The sequence below is a fragment of the Heterocephalus glaber genome, unplaced genomic scaffold (assembly GCF_053883595.1).
Source record: "Heterocephalus glaber isolate CG9 unplaced genomic scaffold, H.glaber_assembly_v1.0 deba00001688, whole genome shotgun sequence".
Classification (NCBI taxonomy): Eukaryota; Metazoa; Chordata; class Mammalia; order Rodentia; family Bathyergidae; genus Heterocephalus; species Heterocephalus glaber.
The window spans coordinates 806,473-826,798 of record NW_028258413.1 but is presented as its reverse complement, the minus strand read 5'-3'; the positions used below and the strand labels follow the sequence as shown (position 1 = coordinate 826,798).

The 20,326-nt window shown below is 51.2% G+C and overlaps 1 protein-coding gene and 1 pseudogene across 8 annotated transcripts in view; both read left to right on the top strand.

Annotated features, from left to right (window-relative positions):
* Positions 1-345: 345 nt before the first annotated feature.
* On the top strand, positions 346-16,351 carry LOC106007943 (alpha-protein kinase 1-like; annotated as a pseudogene). The gene is made up of 6 exons (XR_015446429.1): positions 346-388; positions 9,194-9,561; positions 11,307-11,366; positions 13,182-13,268; positions 14,353-14,429; positions 15,384-16,351. The product of XR_015446429.1 is annotated as an alpha-protein kinase 1-like (transcript).
* LOC101725390 (alpha-protein kinase 1) overlaps positions 15,682-20,326 on the top strand; it is a 29,439-nt gene continuing 24,794 nt past the window's right edge. For all 7 annotated transcript variants that reach the window (XR_015446372.1, XR_015446371.1, XM_087198713.1 and 4 more), the window contains exons 1-3: positions 15,682-15,846; positions 16,832-16,932; positions 17,729-19,805. Coding sequence is in view for 5 of the 7 variants with exons in the window: in XM_087198713.1 (XP_087054839.1) it covers positions 15,822-15,846; positions 16,832-16,932; positions 17,729-19,805 (2,203 nt within the window). In the remaining 2 variants the exon portion in view is untranslated. The remainder of the gene's footprint in view (positions 15,847-16,831; positions 16,933-17,728; positions 19,806-20,326) is intronic.

Sequence of the window (20,326 nt, the reverse complement as noted above, 5' to 3'; positions counted from 1 at the left end):
AGACACACAGGTAGCCGGGGGGAGCTTTGCAGAGGGGAAACCTCAGGGAGAAAAGCTCAAAGGCTCGGCTTAACTGTCTGGAAGCTGATGGGAGGCTGCAGAACAGAAGGAAATGATGAGATGAGGAGGAAACAGGCCCGGGAAGCCGTCAACAGCAGGGTCGTGGAAGACCTGTCGGTGTGGTGATAGATTTGATTCCATTTTGAACGTGGTGGGAAGCCAGGTTGGAGTCAATGTCATCGCTGTGTGGGTCGTTGTGTGAGAGAGAGACCCAGGCAAAGGGACAGGTGGCAAGAAGCAGGACTCTGGCCAGCAGGCTGTTACTCGTATCCAGGCAGGGTGACGATGGCTCGGACCGAAGAGGTGGCTCCGGAGGAGACGCAGAGTGGTCAGGTCTTGCTGTGCATAAAGCTTTTGCTGAGGGTTTGGATGCTGCCTTTGAGAGGACAGGAGTCACAAGTGGGGCTCGAGCCTCTAAGGCTTCCTCCTAAACCAATGAGCAGATGTGAGGTCATTCTTGGCCTGCTGAGGAAAGTGCCAGGGAGAAGAGAGAGAGCTGTGCTTTTGGGTTTTTGATTTGGGGGGGGGGCTGGGGTTTCTTTCCTCCGGTACTGGGGATCAAACTCAGAACCTTGTGCTTGCCCAGCAGGTGTGGTGCTCTGAGCTTCATCCCGGCCCTTGAAAGAGCCATGTTTTGGCCAAGTTAAACTTGAGACCCCAGATCATAGCCGAGTTAGGCTGTGGTGGGCCGTGCCCCGTGCAAAGCTGCATCTCCTGAAAGAGACTCACTCGGGCAGATTTAAATTTGTTGTTTGTGGGCAGGGGCAGCTCAGTCAGTGTAGCCCAGAGAAGGGGCCTCAGACTCAGGACCCAGCATTCTGGGGCTGGGAACAGAGGATAAGCCAGCAAGCAGAGTAAGAAAAGTTGCCAGGGAAGCAGAGAATGCTGGGAGCAGGCACCGTGCCTGAAGCCACACGGAAAATACAGGAGAAACTGACTGGGCCAAACGACAACTTTGGATGAGATGAGGCTTCATATAGGGTCGTTAGATCCGGAGTGTTTGCAACCTGGAAGACTGGTTCCATGGAGAGAATGAAGGTTATGGAATTAACAGTGGAGGGGAGGAAGCAAAGGCATTGGGTTTAGAGAGCTCTTTTGCTCTTAGTATAAAGGACAGCAAAGAATGGGAGTTGGAAGGAGTTGGAAGGGTTCGGCCAAGAGAGGGATTTTTAAGATGGAAAATAGTCCAAAGTGTGTGTGCTGATGAGAACAGTCCATGAGATGGGAAACACATGGTGCTGGAGAGGAAGGTGGGGTTTGCAGCCGCGTGTGCTGAAGGGACAGAGTTGAGGAGGTGTGGGAGTGGAGGGGTTGCCCTGGGATTGGCCAGCAGGGCGACAGGAGGAACATGTGGGTTCCAGTGCAAAACACTTGGTACATGTGGGCAAAAGAACACGCGTAACCTCTTCTGATTGCCTCTTGTGGGGACAGGAGGACCCAGGTCATTCGCGGAGAGTCAGGAAAGGCAGCTGTTTGGCAGATTGAGAGGGAGGTGGGAATGGTGCTGAGCTCCTGCCAGTGCTGAGGGCCAATTCCAGCGCAGGTTCGTGAACTGAAAGTGCCGTAGCTCTGTGCTCTTCTCCAGCCAAATTCAGTTACTTAGATAGAAGCTCAGATTAGACAGAGAATTCTAGATAACTCTGGAATTTTAAGAGCCAATAAGTAGCACTGGTCTTGACTGTGTGTGTGTGTGTGTGTGTGTGTGTGTGTGTGTGAGAGAGAGAGAGAGAGAGAGAGAGAGAGATACTGGGCACTAAACACAGGGCTTTCACCCTGAGCTACATCTGCAGCTCTTTTTTATTTTTTTATTTTGAGACAAGATCTTGCTAAATTGTTAAGTAGCCCAGGCTGGGCTTGAAATTGCAAATCCTCCTGCCTCAGCCTCCCAGAGTGGTAGGAATACGGGCATGCACAGCAGTAACACTCATCTTGCCCCGTGTTTAGAACCAATTGACAAAGGCCAAAGCACAAGCTTTATCAGTGTAAACTGGTTCGGAGAGTATAGCTTCAGGTATTAAGACAGGTGAGCTGGAAAATTCCTCCCTGCAGACACATCTCACTGCTGACTGGCACCTTCCCTTGGGCAGAGCAAGCCAAGAGGCTCCCTGGGGCAGGAGGAAGACAGAGGAGGGCCTTAGCCCTTCTTCGGCACCCATCGGAAGGCCCCTTCTGCCTCATCAGGGAGAATCGAGTGAAGAGTGAGGAGGAGGCTGAAAGTCAGGGACCTTGGGAGCCCCAGCTCTGGCTGCTGATTGGAATTCCATGGGAATCATCCACATAAGCCCATGCTTGGGTCCAGCCCCTGAGATCCTGGTCCAACGGATCACCTGGGCTCCCGGAAGTCCTGGATGAGGCTAATGAGACCAAGGTTCCTCAGAGATGCTGGCTGGAATTTTCCAGACAGTTATGACAGAGCCAGAAAGAAAGGGGCAGAGGAGTCAATACCTGGAAGGGTGGTGGAACTGCTGGAGTTGAGCTATCGAGGAAGAAGATAAATCAAGAGATAAATACCAAAGAATTGACTGCTTGAATGAGATTCTGAGATGCCACAAAATGGCAAGATCTAAGGCATAACCAACCATGGTGGTGTCTGGTCCATTCCCTGTGGTTATGACTGAATACCACTGGCCAGGTAATTTTAAAGAGTAAACGTTTATTCAGCTCATGATTCTGAATCCAAGATCAAGGTACTGATCTGATGAGAGCCTCCCCAACTGTCTGCCGAACCCAAGTCAACACAGGAAGCCACACGGCAATATGGGAGGGCCTAGCTGCCTCTCTCCTGCTCTTCTCAAGTCGTGGTCCCATCAGACATCCCCGCGTTGCCCCTGGAGGTCACACCGCCAGTCAACGAATCAAGTTTCCACATTCTAATGCCTGAAAACGGGGTAAGATTCCAATTCAAGTTCTGGCAGGCGACATTCAAACACAGCGCTGCAGAACAGTCACTGAGGATAAAGAGGCCGCGGGCCAGAGGGACCGGTATGCTGGTGAGTCATCGCTGTGGGTGCTGAATCACCAGGATGGTGACAGGAATGGAGGTGGCCCTCGAACTTGGCCTCCAGAGAGAGTTAAGGCAGGCAGGTCCACAGATCCCCGAAGCCAAGAGGCTCGCCAGTGCCTTAGTTACATTCTCATTGCGCAGACAAAATACTCAACACCCACAGCTTACAGGAGAGGTTTATCTGGGCTCTCGTCTCAGTCCACAGCCGGCTGGCACCAAGGCAGAAGAGCGCTGCAGAGCAGAGCAGAGCAGAGGAGAGGAGAGTTGCTCACATGGTGGCGGACAGGAAGCAGAGTCAGGGGAGCCAGACAGGGAGATGCAGCCTTCTGGGTCGGGCCCACAGCCACCCACCTCTCCCAGCCAGGCCTCCCTCCTAACAGCAGTCAGCCATGAGCCCTGACACCTCCCAGAGGTCCTGCCTGGGCCCGCATGCGGCTGCAGGGCACGTCCAGCTCCACCACAACAACCAGGATCCTGGGCTGGCTAGGTGACCATTCCGATCCCCTTCTTTTCCCTTTCTCAGACCCAACTCCATCTACTGTAGATCTGAGAGAGGGAAGGAGAGAAAGCAGGGAGAGGTGACCCCAAATGTAGTCTGTAGATATTGGTATGGAGAAAAAGTTTACAGCTCTCTGCCACATAGGCTTGAATCTGCATTTTCCATTGTTAGAGTAAGGGAAAGACCACTAAACTGTTACTGGGTCCTGGGCATGGGCCTTGGAAAGTTTCATTTTTCTTTTCTCCTCCTTGCCACGTTCAGTGGGTGGAAACAAGAAGCCAACCAGGCTGCGTCTCCCTTCGGCCTGGAGGTGCCCAGTGTGCAGGGTTCGCTCTTACCTGCTCCTGCTGCTGACAAGTGACTGTGTGGGCAGCAGGCAGTTTTTGTTTGTTTATTTTGCTAATGCCTCACCTCAGGCTGTGCCCCTCCCCTTTGCCTCTTCCCCTTCCTTTTCCCAATCTTCTGATCTGCAGTGCAGCAATAATTTCCCTTCACACGGCTCCTGCCAGTTGCAGTGCCAGATGGCTTTGGTTCTGAGCCCGGAGCCGGCTCCCTCGAGAACAGCTGCCATTGTCACTGCTGTGAACACATCGTGGCTTTGAACCCAGAGCTGGGACCCAAACTTGATGCTCAGCGTCAGAAGGGCCAGCACTAATGCAGGGAACCATGAAGACAGCACACGCCTTTCCGCACTGCTGTGCGGCAAAAGCTCTTAGGAAGGGCTCTTTAGCATTTTTTTCAATCATCTGTGTATCGAAATCTCATTGTGAAGTTTAATTCCTTTACCACCTGACTCAGCTTCCAAGCCATGAAGTTCCCTTTGTGCCTGAAACTCAATTAGAATCCCATATTTCCCATCCTGGAAACAGATGTGAAAACACAACTACAGAGTGCACGCACGAGTGTGTGTGTGCGCGCGCACATGTGTGTGCATTTGTCAGTCTGTCTCTATAGAAATCGCACATCCAAATGTTTTCATTCAAACATGATCATGCAGCAAGAAAAATGCAGTTTGGGGGCTGTTCAGATAATCTTCCCCTGAAGTTAGCCATGGGGAATGCGGGAACAGAACTCCTGTCCATTTCTGATCATAAAATAGACTGTGCTCATCCCAGGAACACGAGAATTCGACTATTGTGGCACAACCTGAAAAGATCATATTTTGAGTCGTCTAAAATGGCAGGTCAGTCAAGGGCCTAAAAACCCAAACAAAAAGAATCTTGAATCAAATTCTGTGCAGATCAATATGCATTTCAAAGGCGCTGCCCATGTAGTCAGTAGGTTAGGGTTTTTGTGTTGTTTTCTTTTTCTTTCTTTTTGGGGGGATGGGAAGGCGGGGCTCTCTTTCATGTTAATCTAATTGTGCATAACCCAGGCACATTCTGCTATGTGGGGAGACTCTTTCTTCGTGTCCTTTCCATACCACACACTCTGGGCTCTTTCATTTCCCCCTTTCTGATGTCAGAGTGCGGCCCTGGCCTGCATTTCGGGGAGATTCCCAGAAGGGAGATGTATTCTGCTCTGCTGCTGAGGAATTTACTATCCGCTCACTTGGCAGCAAATGAAAGTGGGTATTAATTTCTCAGAGTGCTGGTGGAGACACGAGAGGGGGCTGCACCAGATCCGCACCCAAATCTGTGTACTTCACAGCGTGTGGCCATTTCAAAAGAGGGAGAGCAAAGAGAATGAAAGGGAAGAAAAGATTCTCCTGAGCTGACTTCTCTGCACTTAGCACCGGTAGGTTTTGGAGCGAGATGCGAGGTTTGAGCCCTGCACACAGTTAAATTACGCAGCTGCAGGACATCAGGTTTTCCAGAATAGGATGCTTCGTTTAGATTTTCCACAATGCTATTGAAGTGCTTATTTTCCTCCTGAAGAGACACAAACAGATGCAAACTTCTGTAAACACTTTAGAAATGAATTCAGTGAGTTTGGCCTCTCAGCAGTGCTCAATAGCTGACAGAAAAATGTCTAATTAGTGCAAGTGGAAATAATAGGGGCACTTGGATCCCTTCCATCCTCCTCCAAGTCTACTTTTCCAAGGAACTCAAAGGCGCTTTTGTCTGGCAGGTCACCCTCTCTCAGGCTTTTGTGCCCCAATCTATTAAGAGTAGAAGGAGGAAAAATAGATTAGGCAATGTTCTTGCTCAAATGTATGGTGTGTTCGTGCAGAGCGCAGGGAGGCGTGTTTGCAGCCGCTCTTCACAGGTGCCGGCGGGGCAGATTCCTGCGATGGTGACAGCCATAGTGACACACGTGTGGCAGAGCAGCTCCCTCGGAAGACAGCTGCCCTGCACTGTGCCCTATGCCTGCTCCTCTTCCCTTTCCTCTCTGTTTCCAGGAGCCTCGACCTTCAGAGTTGCTGGAGACAGGAAAGAGTTGAAAAGGGATGAGAGCTTTTGCCTCTTCTGAGACATACCCTAGATGGCTGCTGGCTCTGCTTTACTCTGCTGAAATCCAGCTGACATGCCTCTGCCTCTTGCTGACATTTTGCCAGACAAGAGCGGGAGTGAGCGGCTGATTTTTCCTATTTTCCCCCATGGTGTCCTTGTCATGAAGCCCATGATCCACCCAGCTCTGTGCTGAATATTTGACCTAGATTTCCTCAAATCCTGAAATAACACTGTAAATAGCTATACCCACATTTCACAGGTGAGGTCACTGAGACAGGGAGGGTAAGGAACTTGGTAACTGTGAATAAATAGTGAAGCTCGGGAACAGACGCAGATGAGATATGGTTTCATCTCAGAGATTGATTTATTTCCAAAAGTTTGATTTTGATTATTTTTTATATCTTTCATGTCTCTACTTTATATACCTAATTTTTACAATACCTCCTAGAACATAAAAAATAAAGTTATGGTAACTACTTGGGGATCACTTTCTATAGATTTATTTTCCCAGGCAACATGGACTTCTTTCATAACCAGGAATTTTTTACTCCATGACAGTATTGCAAAACTCTCATTTATTGGAGGGTGGACATTTGTGTGCCTGTAAACATTCTTGAGCCTTGCTCTGGGACTCAGTCAACCTAGGAAACAGTTTGATCCTGCTGAAGGTTGCTTCTAAACTTTGAGAGTCAGAACAGACAGTTTTACTAGGAGGCTCATTTGTGTTCCTGTGGCAGCAGTAGCTGGCCAGCACCCCATCCTAGGCCCTGGAAAAACAGGACTTTCACAGTGGCTGGGGAACCCTTGCAGCTCGAGGTCCAGCATAATTCCTCTGCTCCTTTCAGGTGATTCTTTCCCCTGCGTGGCTTCTCTCCATGCTGAGCTGACGAGGATTCTGCAGAAGACATAGTGTCACACTCTGCAGAGCCCGAACTTCTTGCTCTGTGTGCTCCATCCTTCTGTACTCTTCTGTCCTTCTGTACTCTGCTCTGTGAGCTCTGTCCTCCCAGCTCAGCAGCCTCGGGAGAGCCTCTCTGGACCTGGAAATCTTCCCAGCCCCAGAGCACTCACTCTCCAGGTGTGAGCTTTTACTAGTGAATTTCAAAGCCCTGGAATTAAGGCCACTCTTCACTGAAATGTTTTTATTTCTTTATTTTCTTAGAATTTTCTCATAGTTCTATTTTATCTCATGAAATTCTATTTTCATAGAATTTCTCATAGGGAAGAATATGGGGTCCTTAACCCCTCTGTCTAGACTCACTAGTGAGTTCAGCCTTCTCTCCAAAGCCTTCCTAGACTCCAGGTACCTTGATCAGACACAGGGGGAGAGGTGCAGGTCCCAACGATGGGAAGAAAAAGGAACCCCACCGACAGGGTTGTAGAGAGGCGCAAGCAAGCTCTATGGAGGTTCCTCAAACACTTAAAAATTAATTCTCAGATGATCCAGCAATTCCACCTCTGGGTATATACCCAAGGGAGTGGAAAGCAGGGTTTCAAAGAAGTATTTCCACACCTGTTTGCAAGACAGCATCATTCACAACAGCCAAGAAGCTGAAGTAGCCCAGAGATAACATCTTATTCCTCAACTTTTAAAAGACAGGAAATTCTGTCACCGGCTGCAGTACGAAAGGGCTGTGAAGGCATCGTGCTAAACAGAGTGGGCCAGTCACAGAAGATGAATGCAGTATGAGTCCCCGCATATGAGCTATCTAAAGTAATGAACTCACAGAAACAGGAGGTAGGGTGGGTTGTCAGAATTTGGGGTGGAAGCGATGTTCATGGGCATTGAGTTTCAAATTTGCAAGAAGAAAGAATTCTGGAGATCTGCCTCACTACAGTGTGAATATACTTAACAGGACTGAAATGTACACTTCAGAGTGACTAATGGAAAATTTAATGTGTTTCTGACCACAATTTTATATATACAGAGAGAACATGAGTGACTTGAACGCCTGCCTGGCTCTGCTCTCCTGATTCTGTAACTCTAGAAAGTCACTTCAACCTCTCAGCCTCAGCTTCCGTTTTTATTTAGAGTTTTGAGTGGGCTGTGGGTTATGGTGTGCTGTAGAAAGATGAGGATTCCCATCAGGGTTTTTGGAAGGATGCACTATATAATACTTCTTTCTTTCCTGGACTGTGAGCAAACTGAGAAGTAAAACTGAAGAGTTAGAGACACAAGAAATTAAACATTTCATTTAACCCAGTTAAAGAGAAAATTGGATGATAAAGGTTCAAACTAGGACCAGGAGATCTGTGAGGTGACTTCCAAAATTATGTCAACTTCCACACGCAGTAATTACTGAGTTACCAGAGCACCCCATACACGGTGGCTTACCAGGTAAGATGGGATATAGAAGAGCAGAAAAGACCCTGTGTCCTTTATACAGCTTGTTCCCAAGGGAAACAACGGGAGGCGCACAGCTACAGACTTACCAATCAGATCAGCCACCGCTCAAGCACAGGGTGAGCAAAGGGACGGGCCGGGAGCAAGTCCTGAGAGGAGACCCGGGATCCCCAACACCCGGCGTCTTTGTCCCAAAACGGGCAGCGACTGGATTGGAACGGCAAGTTCATGAAAATCACCACTCTCCGTACTTACTGCTCCGGTGTGCGTCTAAAACGTCCCCTCCAGGTCTCACGCGTTTGGAAGGGGCGGGACTGGGCACCATGCTCACCAACCGCCCGGTCCGAGGGCCCGGGAGGACGGGTCCTGTGCACCCTGAAAGCGGGGTCCCTCTCGCTGCTCCCCGCTTCTCGCCTCGTGGCCGTGGCTGCCCCCTGCCCAGGCCCTTCCGCCGCCTGCTGACCAGGCCTAAACTGAGCCGAAACAAGCCTCTCCTAGCCACCTCTCGGCCTTCGGGATGAGACCAAACGCAAAAGGAACCTCTGCGGTCAGGTATTATGTCAGGTATTGCGTCCCAGTGATGAGAAAGTGACCGAGACACTTAATAAACACACTGAGGGTGCGAGTCTTAGCGAGGTAAGAAATTCTCGTTTTTAAAAAAGGATTATCGTGGCGGCTACCGACAGGCACTCCCGGAAGAACACGCGAAAGTGTGAATTTATGCTGTGCGCTCGGTGCCGCGGATCATGAGGCGCGTGACACAGGCGCACGCGCACGCGCACGCACGCACACGCCGACAGCCACGCGCTGAGTGCCCGGACCTGCGAGGGCGTCCAGCGTAAGGCGCAGGCCAGGCCTGCTGAGGAGCACGGTGCTCTGGTCGGCCCGGTGAGACACCTGGGTGATTCTCTCAGGAGAGAAGAGGCGGGCGGTGGTGAGCAGCGTGAGGAGAGGAGGCCGAGAGGGCGGGGAGAGGCAGAGGCGGCCGCAGGCCCAGCCTGTAACGGGGACCCGCGAACACCCCCGGGGCCTCCTTCGGCGCCTGCCGCCCGGAGCCCGAGCGCCCCTGACCGCCCGCTCCCCGCAGGCCGCCCTGCGCTCCTCCATCACGGCCCGGGACTGCGCAGCGGCCGCGGCCGAAGCCTTCCTGCTGGACCGCGCGGCCTCCTGCGCGTGGCGCGGGCCCTGCACCGCCTGGAGCCCCGCACGCCCATCGCGCCGCAGCTGCTGATCCGCCAGGCGCGCGTCTCCGCCGGCGCAGGTGGGTGCGACGCCCGCCCCGCACTTGACCCCGAGCCGCCGCCCCGCGCCCTTCCACCCGCCTCGCTGCCAGCACAAAAGCCCTGGTATAAAGGGTTTCAGAGCCAAAAGCACTAGAGAAAATTGTGAAAGGGTGTGGAAAATACTAATTGGAGCCTTTGTCTTCTAACAAATCTGCCCTGCTGCTTCCGAACAGGGGTGTCTGAATTGCCATACCCCTGACCAAGAGCCCTTACAAAGCAGATTAGAATTCTCCTGCTCCTGCCCTGGCTCCCTTCTGCAGGGCCACTTGACGAGGCTGACAGTGGTGCTGACAGCCCACTGGCGGACACCGACGCGCTACCTGATTAGCTCCCAGAGTATCTTTTCTCCCCATGTCACTCTGAATGGAGCGAGCGAGAAAGGGGGCTGCCAGCCAGGCTGCAGGGGCCGCGGCGTGCTATCCGGAGTTATTTACTTAGCCGTGGCCATGAGACTGAGAAACGTGCAGCTTGCTGTGCAGGAACGATAGACCGCAGCCGAGAGAGAGCCAGTTGTCTCTCCTGGAAACAGAACTTTCTGACTGGCTTAGCTCCCTCTACTATTTTCATAACTCTGGTCTGGAAGAGGTTTAAATCTACTTCAATTCCTTTGAAAAGGAACTGTCCTGACTGCTGGATGCAGAAGGGACAAAGATAAAAGCACATGAAGAAAAGGGCCCAGGAGGCTACTCTTGAAAGCCCAAGTGCACTTACTTTCAAGTTCTCACAACTGCACAGAAATTCCGCCCCTGACTTGTTCTTGACTTTGCTAGGGTAACTACGGGAGCAGAGTTGGACTTAGGGAAGAATCTTCTCTCAAGTGCCCTTGGTAGCGTTTATGTTTGGGACATGAGGGAGCCAACACTTAGCAACCTCAGAGTGCTGTGTCCTGGCCATCGTGTGCCCAGGACCCTGAGGGAAGAGTAGGAAGCAGGTTCTGGTCTCCAGAACCACCTCACAGAACACCCAGAAGTGTCTCTCAATCCAGTCTTGTTGACAAGATCAACCCCAGCAGTGGTAGTTGGGACCGTGGTATCCAGGTATTCCAGACCAAGATAAAAGTAGGGATGAAGTCGGAAAGTGAAAACAAGATGGCAGCCTCCAGGGACAGAGAAGGAGGCCGCTGTGACTGACGTAGAGGGAGTAGCAGAGAGGGAAAGAACCTTTAGAGGTCATGCTGGGCTAGAGGCACTGGGGAGAAGGATGGTTACAAGAACAAATGGCAGAGTTCATTGTCTGTGGACAACAGCTGTCCATGGACAAGGCTCTTCCTGTGGGGTGGCAACCACAGTAAGCAAATCACTTTCCAAAAACCCCAGAGCTCTCCTGCGGCCGAGTCCCCCTGTGATGACTCTGAATCGTTCTGTTTGTGGACAACTCTACCTCAGAGGTACAGCTTTCACAGGCAGGAGACCAGCCTCTGTCACTCAAGCCCTGCTCCACAGGAGCGAATTGTCACACGTATGTATACACACACCTACATGCACACATATCTGAGTCTCATGGCCATTTCAGATACTCTAACAACTTCCCACTTAATGTCTCCTGAAAGCTTCCTTTCTTCTCCAGTTTTATATCTGACATAGTTACTGATTGTAAATTTTAAAATAGAAACATTTCCGACAGAGGTCAAGGTCCCTGTTGTGATGCAACAGTCATCAAGCGCGGGCTGCATGTGGAGATTCCAGTCCACCCCGAACTAACATCCTGGGCCTTGTCTTCACAGGGAAGCTCTCGAAAGCAGAGTATATCCTGAGCAGCCTCATCAGCAACAGCGGAGCGACAGGTCAGTGGCTGGAGTCTGACCCCTTGGGCCACCCGGTCCTGCACACCTGGTCTCATAGCGCAGTGCACTGATAGTGCACAGCAGCCGGGACAGGCACTGGTGGTGGGTGAAGGACCTGAGTGGAACATCCTACTTCTCTGTGTTTTTGTGTTCTCTGGTCCCAAAAACAACACAAAAGCAAGGCATTTAGTGCTTCTCTGCTCTGGGATAGATCATACACTATTCCCTAGTGGACGATGACTGAGGATGCCTCAGAAAGGGCTCAGAAGCAGCCTTTAGAAGAAGTGGGATTAATCAGGTGTGGTGACCTGTAATTGCAGCCCTCTGCAGGCTGAGGCAGGAGGATCCATGCAAGTTCAAGGCCAGCCTGGGCTACATAGCGAGACCCTGTCTCAAGAAACCAAACAAACAAATCAGGAATGGGAATAAAAGCCTAAAAGTCAGAGGAGCATGTACGGCTGTGTGTATTTAAGTGGTCTGGAAAATTAGTTTTATTTTGCTATGTAAGAACTGTAAAGCAGAGTTATTTTGAAATGGATTTTCTTTCACTATACAATCATACAAGAAAGGAAGCAGGTCCAAAGGGGTATTAAGTAGATCATTTAAGCCCTCAGCTGTCTTGTTGAAATTTCTGGGCATCTAAGTCAACAGGTTTTCCAAATGCTGAGCAGTTTCCAGGGGACTTGGAGCTCAGTATGGAGGGTGGAAGGTCCCATGCCCCTTGAGACTTCTGGGTGTTACCGGAAGGGAACCGTGTGGAACACAGCTGTCGGCTGGACACCCCTCCTCCACGGCCACCATCGCTAGGCTCCAACCCAAGAGGGGATCGAAAACTAAGTGAAGATTTAAATTTTAAAAGTTACTGCAGTAAAGGACACAGTGCCATGAATCCCCTCACAGTCCTCCCTCTCACTTCGATCACACTTGTCGCCACTTTCTGAAGCAGTTCCGGAAGTCCTCTCTGTGAGTGTCTTAAGACATCCAACCGAAAATACAGAGACAGCTGCTCCTGGTGCCCTCTTAGGGAAAGGCAGACTTGTAAAAACCATGGTGTCCTCACCCACTTTCTTCACCGGATCTGGCACCGTGTGACTCTGGCTCTTCCCCCAAAGTCAAAATGACCACGAAAGGAAGCATTTAAGTTGATTTGGGACATCGAGGCAGCCAGGACAGCGCAGCTAAAGACACTCCCAGGGCTCATGGCAATGTGTCTTTTACTGTAATAAAATTTTTTAAAATTTAAATACACGTGTTTTTATCACACCTTTACACACACTTGCCATCTTCACCCTATGCACACTCATACACAATTTAAGAGCTAGGAAGAAAACAGTGCCTGTGGCAAAAGAATCCGTGTGGGGTTGTAATTGAGTCGCACCCTCAGGCTGAGGCCTTCTTTGGCCTCTTCTGCCCTGCACTGGATAGGTTTGTTTCTCTGTAAAGGCTGGTCATCACAAGCTGTCCTAACTCGCCAGCGCTTTTCTCCCAACACCGTGATCCTGAGACCTGGAAGTCCCTGTGGGAGCTGCCCTCTCCTACCCTCTCGGTCTGTGCGCAGGGTCACCAGTTTTGCATCCAAGCCAATGGTGAGGGGGGTCCTGCCGTCTGTGAGGCAGCCCCGAGGAGGAGGCTACAGCAGGGACGTCAGCCGAGGGGCCGGAGGGGATGAGGATGCCAGGGCCTCGGCCTGGACCCAGCTCAGGGTAGCGATGCAAGGTCTCTCAGATCCAAGTCCCTGGGGTCTATGAAACAGGTTATCTTACCAGGCTGTTCCCGTAGGAAGTCTTTTAACACTGTTTTCTTCGCTTGTTGTAGGTACCTGGCGCTACCAAAAGGAAAGTGACAAGGTGCTGGTGCAGTCCGTCTGCATACAGATTAGAGGCCAAATTCTGCAAAAGCTTGGTACTGGCCCCACGCCTCCTCAGCAGGCCACAGATTTTACTGTAGAATTATTTTATTGTCTCTGGCAAAACTGTTGATCCTCACTTCCTTTAGAGTCCTTCTTGAAAAGAATGAAATTTAAGATCCCAGGAGCTAAGCTGGGGGTGGTGGTACCTGCCTGTAATCCCAGCTACTCGGGAAGCTGAGGCCAGAGGATTGTTGGAGGCCAGGAATTCAAGGCCAGCCTGGGCAGCATTCGGAGACACTGTTTGTTTGTTTGTTTGTTTGTTTTTAAGCAAAACATGACAGACATATTATGAATATTAATAAAACAAAATATTTTTCCTAGGGGCAGGGATTTAGCTCAGTGGTTCTGCTGTCTGCCTCCCAAGCGCAAGGTCCTGAGTTCGATCCCTGGTACCAAAAAAAAATTATGATTTTGGGGCTGGGGATTTAGCTCAGTGGTTCCAGCGCCTGCCTTGCAAGCACAAGGTCCCAAGTTCGATCCCCAATACCAAAAAAACCCAAACAAACAAAAATATTTTTCCTATGGGATTTTGTTAGAGAAATTTACAGTTGTATATTGTGGCTGTTAAGCAGTGTTCTCCCTATTTATTCCTAGCTTCTGGCACAGCTGAGCAAAATTTTGTATGACATGGTAACTCCCTGTTCTAAATCCAGCATACACCTCATGGGTTCATTTTTTGAGGTAATATGAATTTTTCAAGCAAAGTTTACAGACTCTAATTATGCTTTAAAGTACAAGCTAAATGGTTTAAATTTTTGTTACGTGCTGATATTAAACTCAAGGCCTCATGCATGTTAGAGCTCCAGCCCCAGCCCTAGGGTTGGAAAATGCTAACAGAAGATGCTAAGTACTGTCCTCTTAAATTATGGGAATAACTATATGTTATATGTTACATACAAAATATATAATAATTCTTACTGTCCCAAGTGAAGTAAATAACATTATCTGTATTAAACCGACTGGAAAGGTGAATGCTGTGTCAATCTAATGTAGCCCTGAGCTCTTCTAGTGGGATCAGGGACTCTTCTCCCAGTTCCCTCGAGTTCAGTCTCATGGTGCCATCCACCTCCCCTGCAGGCATGTGGTACGAAGCTGCAGAGCTGATATGGGCCTCGATCTCTGGATACATGATGCTTCCTCAGCCGGATAAAAAGGTTGCTCATCTGGCACTTCCTTCCCCTCTAGATGTGTCTTTGTGTGGTTCTCTCCTGTGGCACAACTCGCTGCACTGCATATCAGCTCCACCAGCTCTGTTTGCATGCTGTGTGATCACAGTAACTTTCTTCTGTCTGCTCCACTCACTGCTGTTAGACTGTTGGCACATAGTTAGCATTTCTGTAGTCATTTGCGTTTACATAGTTCCCTCTTCTTGTCTATTCTTCTATTTTATTGTACATTTAGCCTTTTGATTCCTTAGCAAAGTTGAAATGGACATGTTGCTTATATTTGTTTATAATCAATTTTCTTGAGTTGGGCAGGCAAAGACTCCAATTAATTGTTTGTGTAGCATCCTTAAGAAATTGAGAGGTGGGCGTGGTGGTGCACACCTGTAATCTCAGCACTCAGGAGGCTGAGGCAGAAGGATCACAGCAAGTTTGAGGCCAGCGTGCCATACATAATGAAGTCAAGGCCAACCTGAGCCATATAACAAGACCCTGTCTCAGAAAAGAAAAGAAATTGAGAAGCATCCTTTGCTTTTCTACTTGGCATTTTCATTCTGTGTAATTTGTAGGAATATTCTCCTAATACCTGAAGCCCCAGTTTATTTATTCCGTTTCCTGGAGCTGCGTCTGCTGCAGTCCCTTACAACATAGAGCGAAGTGTGAGTTCTCACTCTTGGCCCAATGGTCCATGCCTAGCACAGTGGACAGGCTCAAGCTGATACTCCAGGGAAGCCTGACAAACAATAGCTGTGTTTGCAGTCGGTCCACACTATGTTCAGGTGTGAGGAGCTTTCAGCCTCAGTGACATCCAGTCAAAGGTATCTCCAGTGTTACAGTAAGAGTGATAACAATGATAATAATAAGTGCAAACAATGCACAGAGAGGTGGCCGTGGCCTGGGGCAGAGCTCGCGCACTCAGCAGCCCAACCGTCTGTCTCCCTGCAGGGCCTCTCCGCATCACTGGGAATACTGGCAGACATCTTTGTTTCCATGAGCAAGAACGACTATGAAAAATTTAAAAGCCACCCACAGATCAGCCTGGTAACTGTCACTTGTCTAAAGCCCGGGTCGGAGGGCCACCGTGCAGGCAGCTGCCAGGCCGCTCAAGCCTCTGTTCTGGCACAGGGCCAGGGGCAGTCCGCACTCCTGGGTAGGTTGGGACAGAGCCCTGCACCCTCATCAGCTTCAGCACCCAGCACCCAGCCCAGGACCAGACTCCAGGTCACAAAATTCAGCATCCAAATGTAAGCTGTCTTGATAACAAAGGAGTGATGACTTTAAAATCCATCACCATCTGTTCAAATCAGCCCATTCGTCATTCGTCCCAGGCTCTCATCCTTAACAATAATTACTAATATTTAGGTGTCACCTGACAACTCAGAAATGTGTTTCCACAGAAACCTAATAGGTAGGTGAAATGTAATGCATCATTCCTGTTTTAGAGGTAAACTGGGGCCCAGAGAAACTAAGGAGTGTCGTACAACCAGAAGAGAGAACAGGCACAGAGCCCAGAGTCTGAGGGTTTGGAGCACTGGTGCTGATGTTGAGTTTCTCCAGCTGCACTGAAATGGAGATTTTTAGCAGCTCCCTCCATGTGGCAAGCTCTTTAACTGTCACCACAGTAGCCTACTCAGCCTGTGCAACTTAGTGTGATACGGGAGCACAGCCTGTTGGCTGCCTGTAATGTGAGGCTCAGTAAGATATTGTCTGTGTCTGTGTTCACTGCAGTTGTCCCTGGTGACTGGTTAAAACCGCCAACTACCCAGCACTCTACAGGCTGAGGCAGGAAGGTCACAGGCCAGCCTGAACTACATAGCAAGACCCTATCTCAAAACAAACAAAAATAAAATTGCAAACTCTCTCCCGTTCTGGACCTCCCTTGGCCTTTCTCCATTTATTTTTTTCTCAGAACACTGACCACCACCTGGAATTCTGTGCACTTGGCTTATTGCTGTGCTGCCCAGTCCCTTAGTTCACTGAAAAAGAAGTTTGAGCTGTTACCTGCTTCTTTGCTTGTAAGAGCCTTTTGGGTTTATGTTATGCACTGTGTAACTACTTTGAGATGATGGTACACGGTGTAATGGTAACTTATTATTTGGTTTTTAAATATGGGTTTTTTCATAAACTAAAAGGATAAAATGAAGGGCTTCCTGACACGGCCATGCAGAAAGCACCTGACCTGACTGCACAGTGGTCAGGGTTGCCTGAGCAGCGTGCTGCCGCCCTCTCTGAAGAGCCCCAACTTCTGTGCGTTCCCAGGGCCACAGCTGCCTGGCTGCTGTCAGGCCCCTCTCTGACCCCAGTTCTGAGAGGTGTGCAGTGCCGAGAGAACGGAAAGGCGCCCGCAGCCTGTGATTGTGTGTGAGTCTGATGCTCTGTCTCCTGTGTCCCAGGCCTTGCTCCAGGACTTCACCGGTTGCTGGCAGTGGCGGAGGCCTGCAAGCTGGCAGCAGCCTTCAGTGCCTACACACCCCTGTTCGTGCTCACGGCAGTGGTAAGGAGAGTCCCCGACCTTGGGCTCAGAACCAACAGGAAGAATGCGTGGGGGTAAAGCCACCCGTTATATATAAGGGACCTGAGCTTGTCCAGGTGCTGTCACCCATGGGGGTCCCAGAAGCGAGTCTCTGAGTGTGAGGGGTGACTGTCTTCGGTGGATTCAGCTCTGCAGATGGGCTTGAGAGCCCCAGCTCCTGTGTGGGCTGTCAGTAGCGGATGCTGTGTCTGTAAACAGCAGCCTTATTTCAGAGAGACTTGTGCGTATCCCATGCAGACTTTGCTGAAACTAACCCAGCAGGGCCGTAGATGTGCATCCCCATCAAAAGACAGCGGGGCTACTGCAGGATGGGAGCTAAAGCTCATTTCTTTCTTTTGAGACAGGGTCTCACTGTGTAGTCCAGGCTGGCCTTGAACTCACTATGTAGCCCAGGTCAGTCTGGAACTCACAGTAATCCTCCTGCCTCAGCCTCCCAAGTGCTGGGAATACAGGCCTGCACCACCACACCCAGCTAAAGCTTCTTTCTTACTCCTTTGTATCGCCATTTGCTTAAACAGTGGTGGGTTTTCCTTAGAATATATGCAGCATGTATTTATTTTCCTATAATATTTTAAATGATTGGGCCAGGGATTTAGCTCAGTGGCACAGCACCTGCCTGACAAGCCCAAGGTCCTGAGTTCTGTCCCTGGTACCAAAAAAGAAATTTTAAATGATTATCATCTAGAAATGGAAAATATGTCCTGGCTTGCCTCCCAGCCCAGTTCAGCATCTGATGTTGCTTTTGCTGTTTCCCCAGAACGTCCGCGGCACATGCTTGCTGTCATACAGCAGCTCCAGGGGCTGCCCTCCAGACCAGAGGAGCTCGTATCTGTATGAGGCCAAGGAGGCCTTCGAGATCGGCCTCCTGACCAAGAAGGACGTCGACGAGCCAGCCACGGGGAAGCAGGAGCTCCACAGCCTGCTGAAGGCAGCCTTCAGCCTCACCACCGTGCACCGGAGACTCCACGGGGACACGGACGCCGTGTGCGAGGCCAGCCGGCTCTGTCTTGAAGCTCTGGGGATGCTGTACAGGTTCGGCTCCTCCTCAGGGAGTCAGGATAGAGAGGCTCTGCCCCACGAAATCCTGTCTGGGATCAGCCTTGTGAAGGGTCACTTTCAGGTCCAGAGCTTCTCAAATTCGGACGACAGGTCCTACATTCCGGACAGCTTCAAGTGCAGCTTGGATGGACCTGTCCTGCATGGAAGAGTGGATTTCCAAAGCATCCTCACAGCCCACTCGCAGCACCACACCTCAGTGTGCGAGGTTTTTCAAAGCACCTGCAGAAACAGCAAGAATAAAGAGAAAAAAGTAAAAACAGAAGTCTGCATCACTGCCTTAAAAACAGAAACTATAACTCTGGACACCATGAGTGCCACTCAGTGTGAAGTGCGGCCTCCCGGAGGCCAGGGCACAGCCTCCTCCTGGATGGCAGAGAGTGGTGAGAAGCCAGGGTGGATGGGGAGGGTAGCCGGGGCTCACTCTGAGGCCTTCCCAGTTGCCCTGGATCAAGAGGTGGAGAAGGAGAGGGAGCCACCTGGTCACAGTGGCGATGTTTTGAACAAGTCACCGGGAGACAGCAGGAGCTCCTGGACCTGGGGTGCGCTGTCGCTGTCTGGGCTGAGCTCCTCTGCGAGCTGGGAGCAGCTGAACTATCCCAAGGAGCCCGGGTCAGCCAGCAGAGCAGAGGCCTTCATGGACGCCCCTTGGCCCTCCACTTCATTCGAGGAGCCCAAGAGGCATGTGGACAGCAGGGTCCTGTGCTTACTGTCTTCAGACCTCCCTGGTCCCTCCCTCCAGGCACCCCAGGGCAACAATGAAGCGCTTTCACCAGGTCAGGCACACAAAGCCCTGTACTCAGCTGCCTTCCCTCCCCACTGCACTCCCTATGCCTGGGTGGCCCCTGCTGCTGGGCTGTCTGGGTCGGCAAGGGCCCCCCAAAATGCTCCTACTCCCTCCATGCCCTCCTGTGCTTTTCTGTCTGACTCTGATCTGCACACAGACAGGGCCGCATGCCATCCCGTGGGAGAGGAAGCCTTTGAGATCCTTGATTTTGGAGAAACCAGCTGTGATGTCCCAGATGGGCTTGGGGCAGAAGCTGCAGAAGTCTGTGACTGGGGCGCAGGCCCCGCATGTGAAGATGTCCCCTCGTGGGTGGACCCCAAAGGAGAGACAGTAGAAGGCACCCACAATGCACCCTTGGGCAATCTCACCGCACTGGGTGGTTCACGGGGCAACAGTGCCAGGCTGCAGTGTGGCTCTTTCCTTCCCGGTTTTCTCTTTCAACATCTTGGCTCGGGCGAGGCTGGTGGCTCCATGGAAGAGCTGGGCATCAACCCTGATGCCCCCATGGAGGACAAAGGGGGCCACTTGCTTGGCAGTGCCCGGGTCCCCTCCACAGCTGAACCTGGCCCCAGCCCACCAGGTGCTCCGAGGCAGCCACTGGGGCAAAGGTTGGGGACCCCCAGCCCCCCTGCAGGCAGCAGCACCCCCTTCCAGGTCCTCAGCCAGGATTGTGCCACCACGGAGGAGGGAGATGCAGCTGGACACGCGCTCAGCTGCAGCCAGAACCTGGGCTCCTCACTGGCCTGGTGGCTGAAGTCGCCTGCACTCTCCTGCGGCTCCTCTGACCGGGAGAACTCCTGGTCCTTCCTGAATTCCAGCGGAAGCTCCGTGGAGTCCTGGCCAGGGATGACGCGGCAGGAGGTCATGGAGACTCGCACCCTGCAGCCCGCTGACCTGGAGAAGCTGCTGGCCGGCGTGGGCCACGGCTGGCTGCTGCAGAGGCTGGAGAACATGGGCGAGTTCAAGCCCAGCCAGCTGCACAGAGCTCACAGTAAGCATCCGCACTTGTGCCCCTGGGAGGAGCTTATGGGGTGGACCATCTGAAGCTTGTGAAACGTGCATTAGGGCTTGTGCCTAAGTTGTCCGTGAGTTCACAGGGAAAGGGAGCCTCCCTCTCCCCTCGTGGGGGGACTTTAATAGCTGCAAAGGAGAGACTCGAGTGTGCTGCCTCCCACAGTGGAGGTTTGCTGGTGCACCCCTGTGATCCCAGCACTCTGGGAGGCTGAGGCAGGAGAATCACAAGTTTGAGGCCAGCCTGGGCAATGTAATGAGTTAGTGAGACCCTGTCTCAAGAAAAACAGAATTGTAAAGGACTGGGGATGTAGCTCAGTGCAAAAGCCCTCAGTTTAAAAAGAAAGAAGGAGGGAGGGAGGGAAGATGAAAGGGGAAGAGGGGCAGAAAGGGTCAGGAACCCTGGAGGACTGGGCCACCACGATGTGGGCTTTAAAATAACTCAGGACATCAAGTCGTCCACTCCACATCTGTCCGCTTCGCTTCTCTGTAGGAACTAGC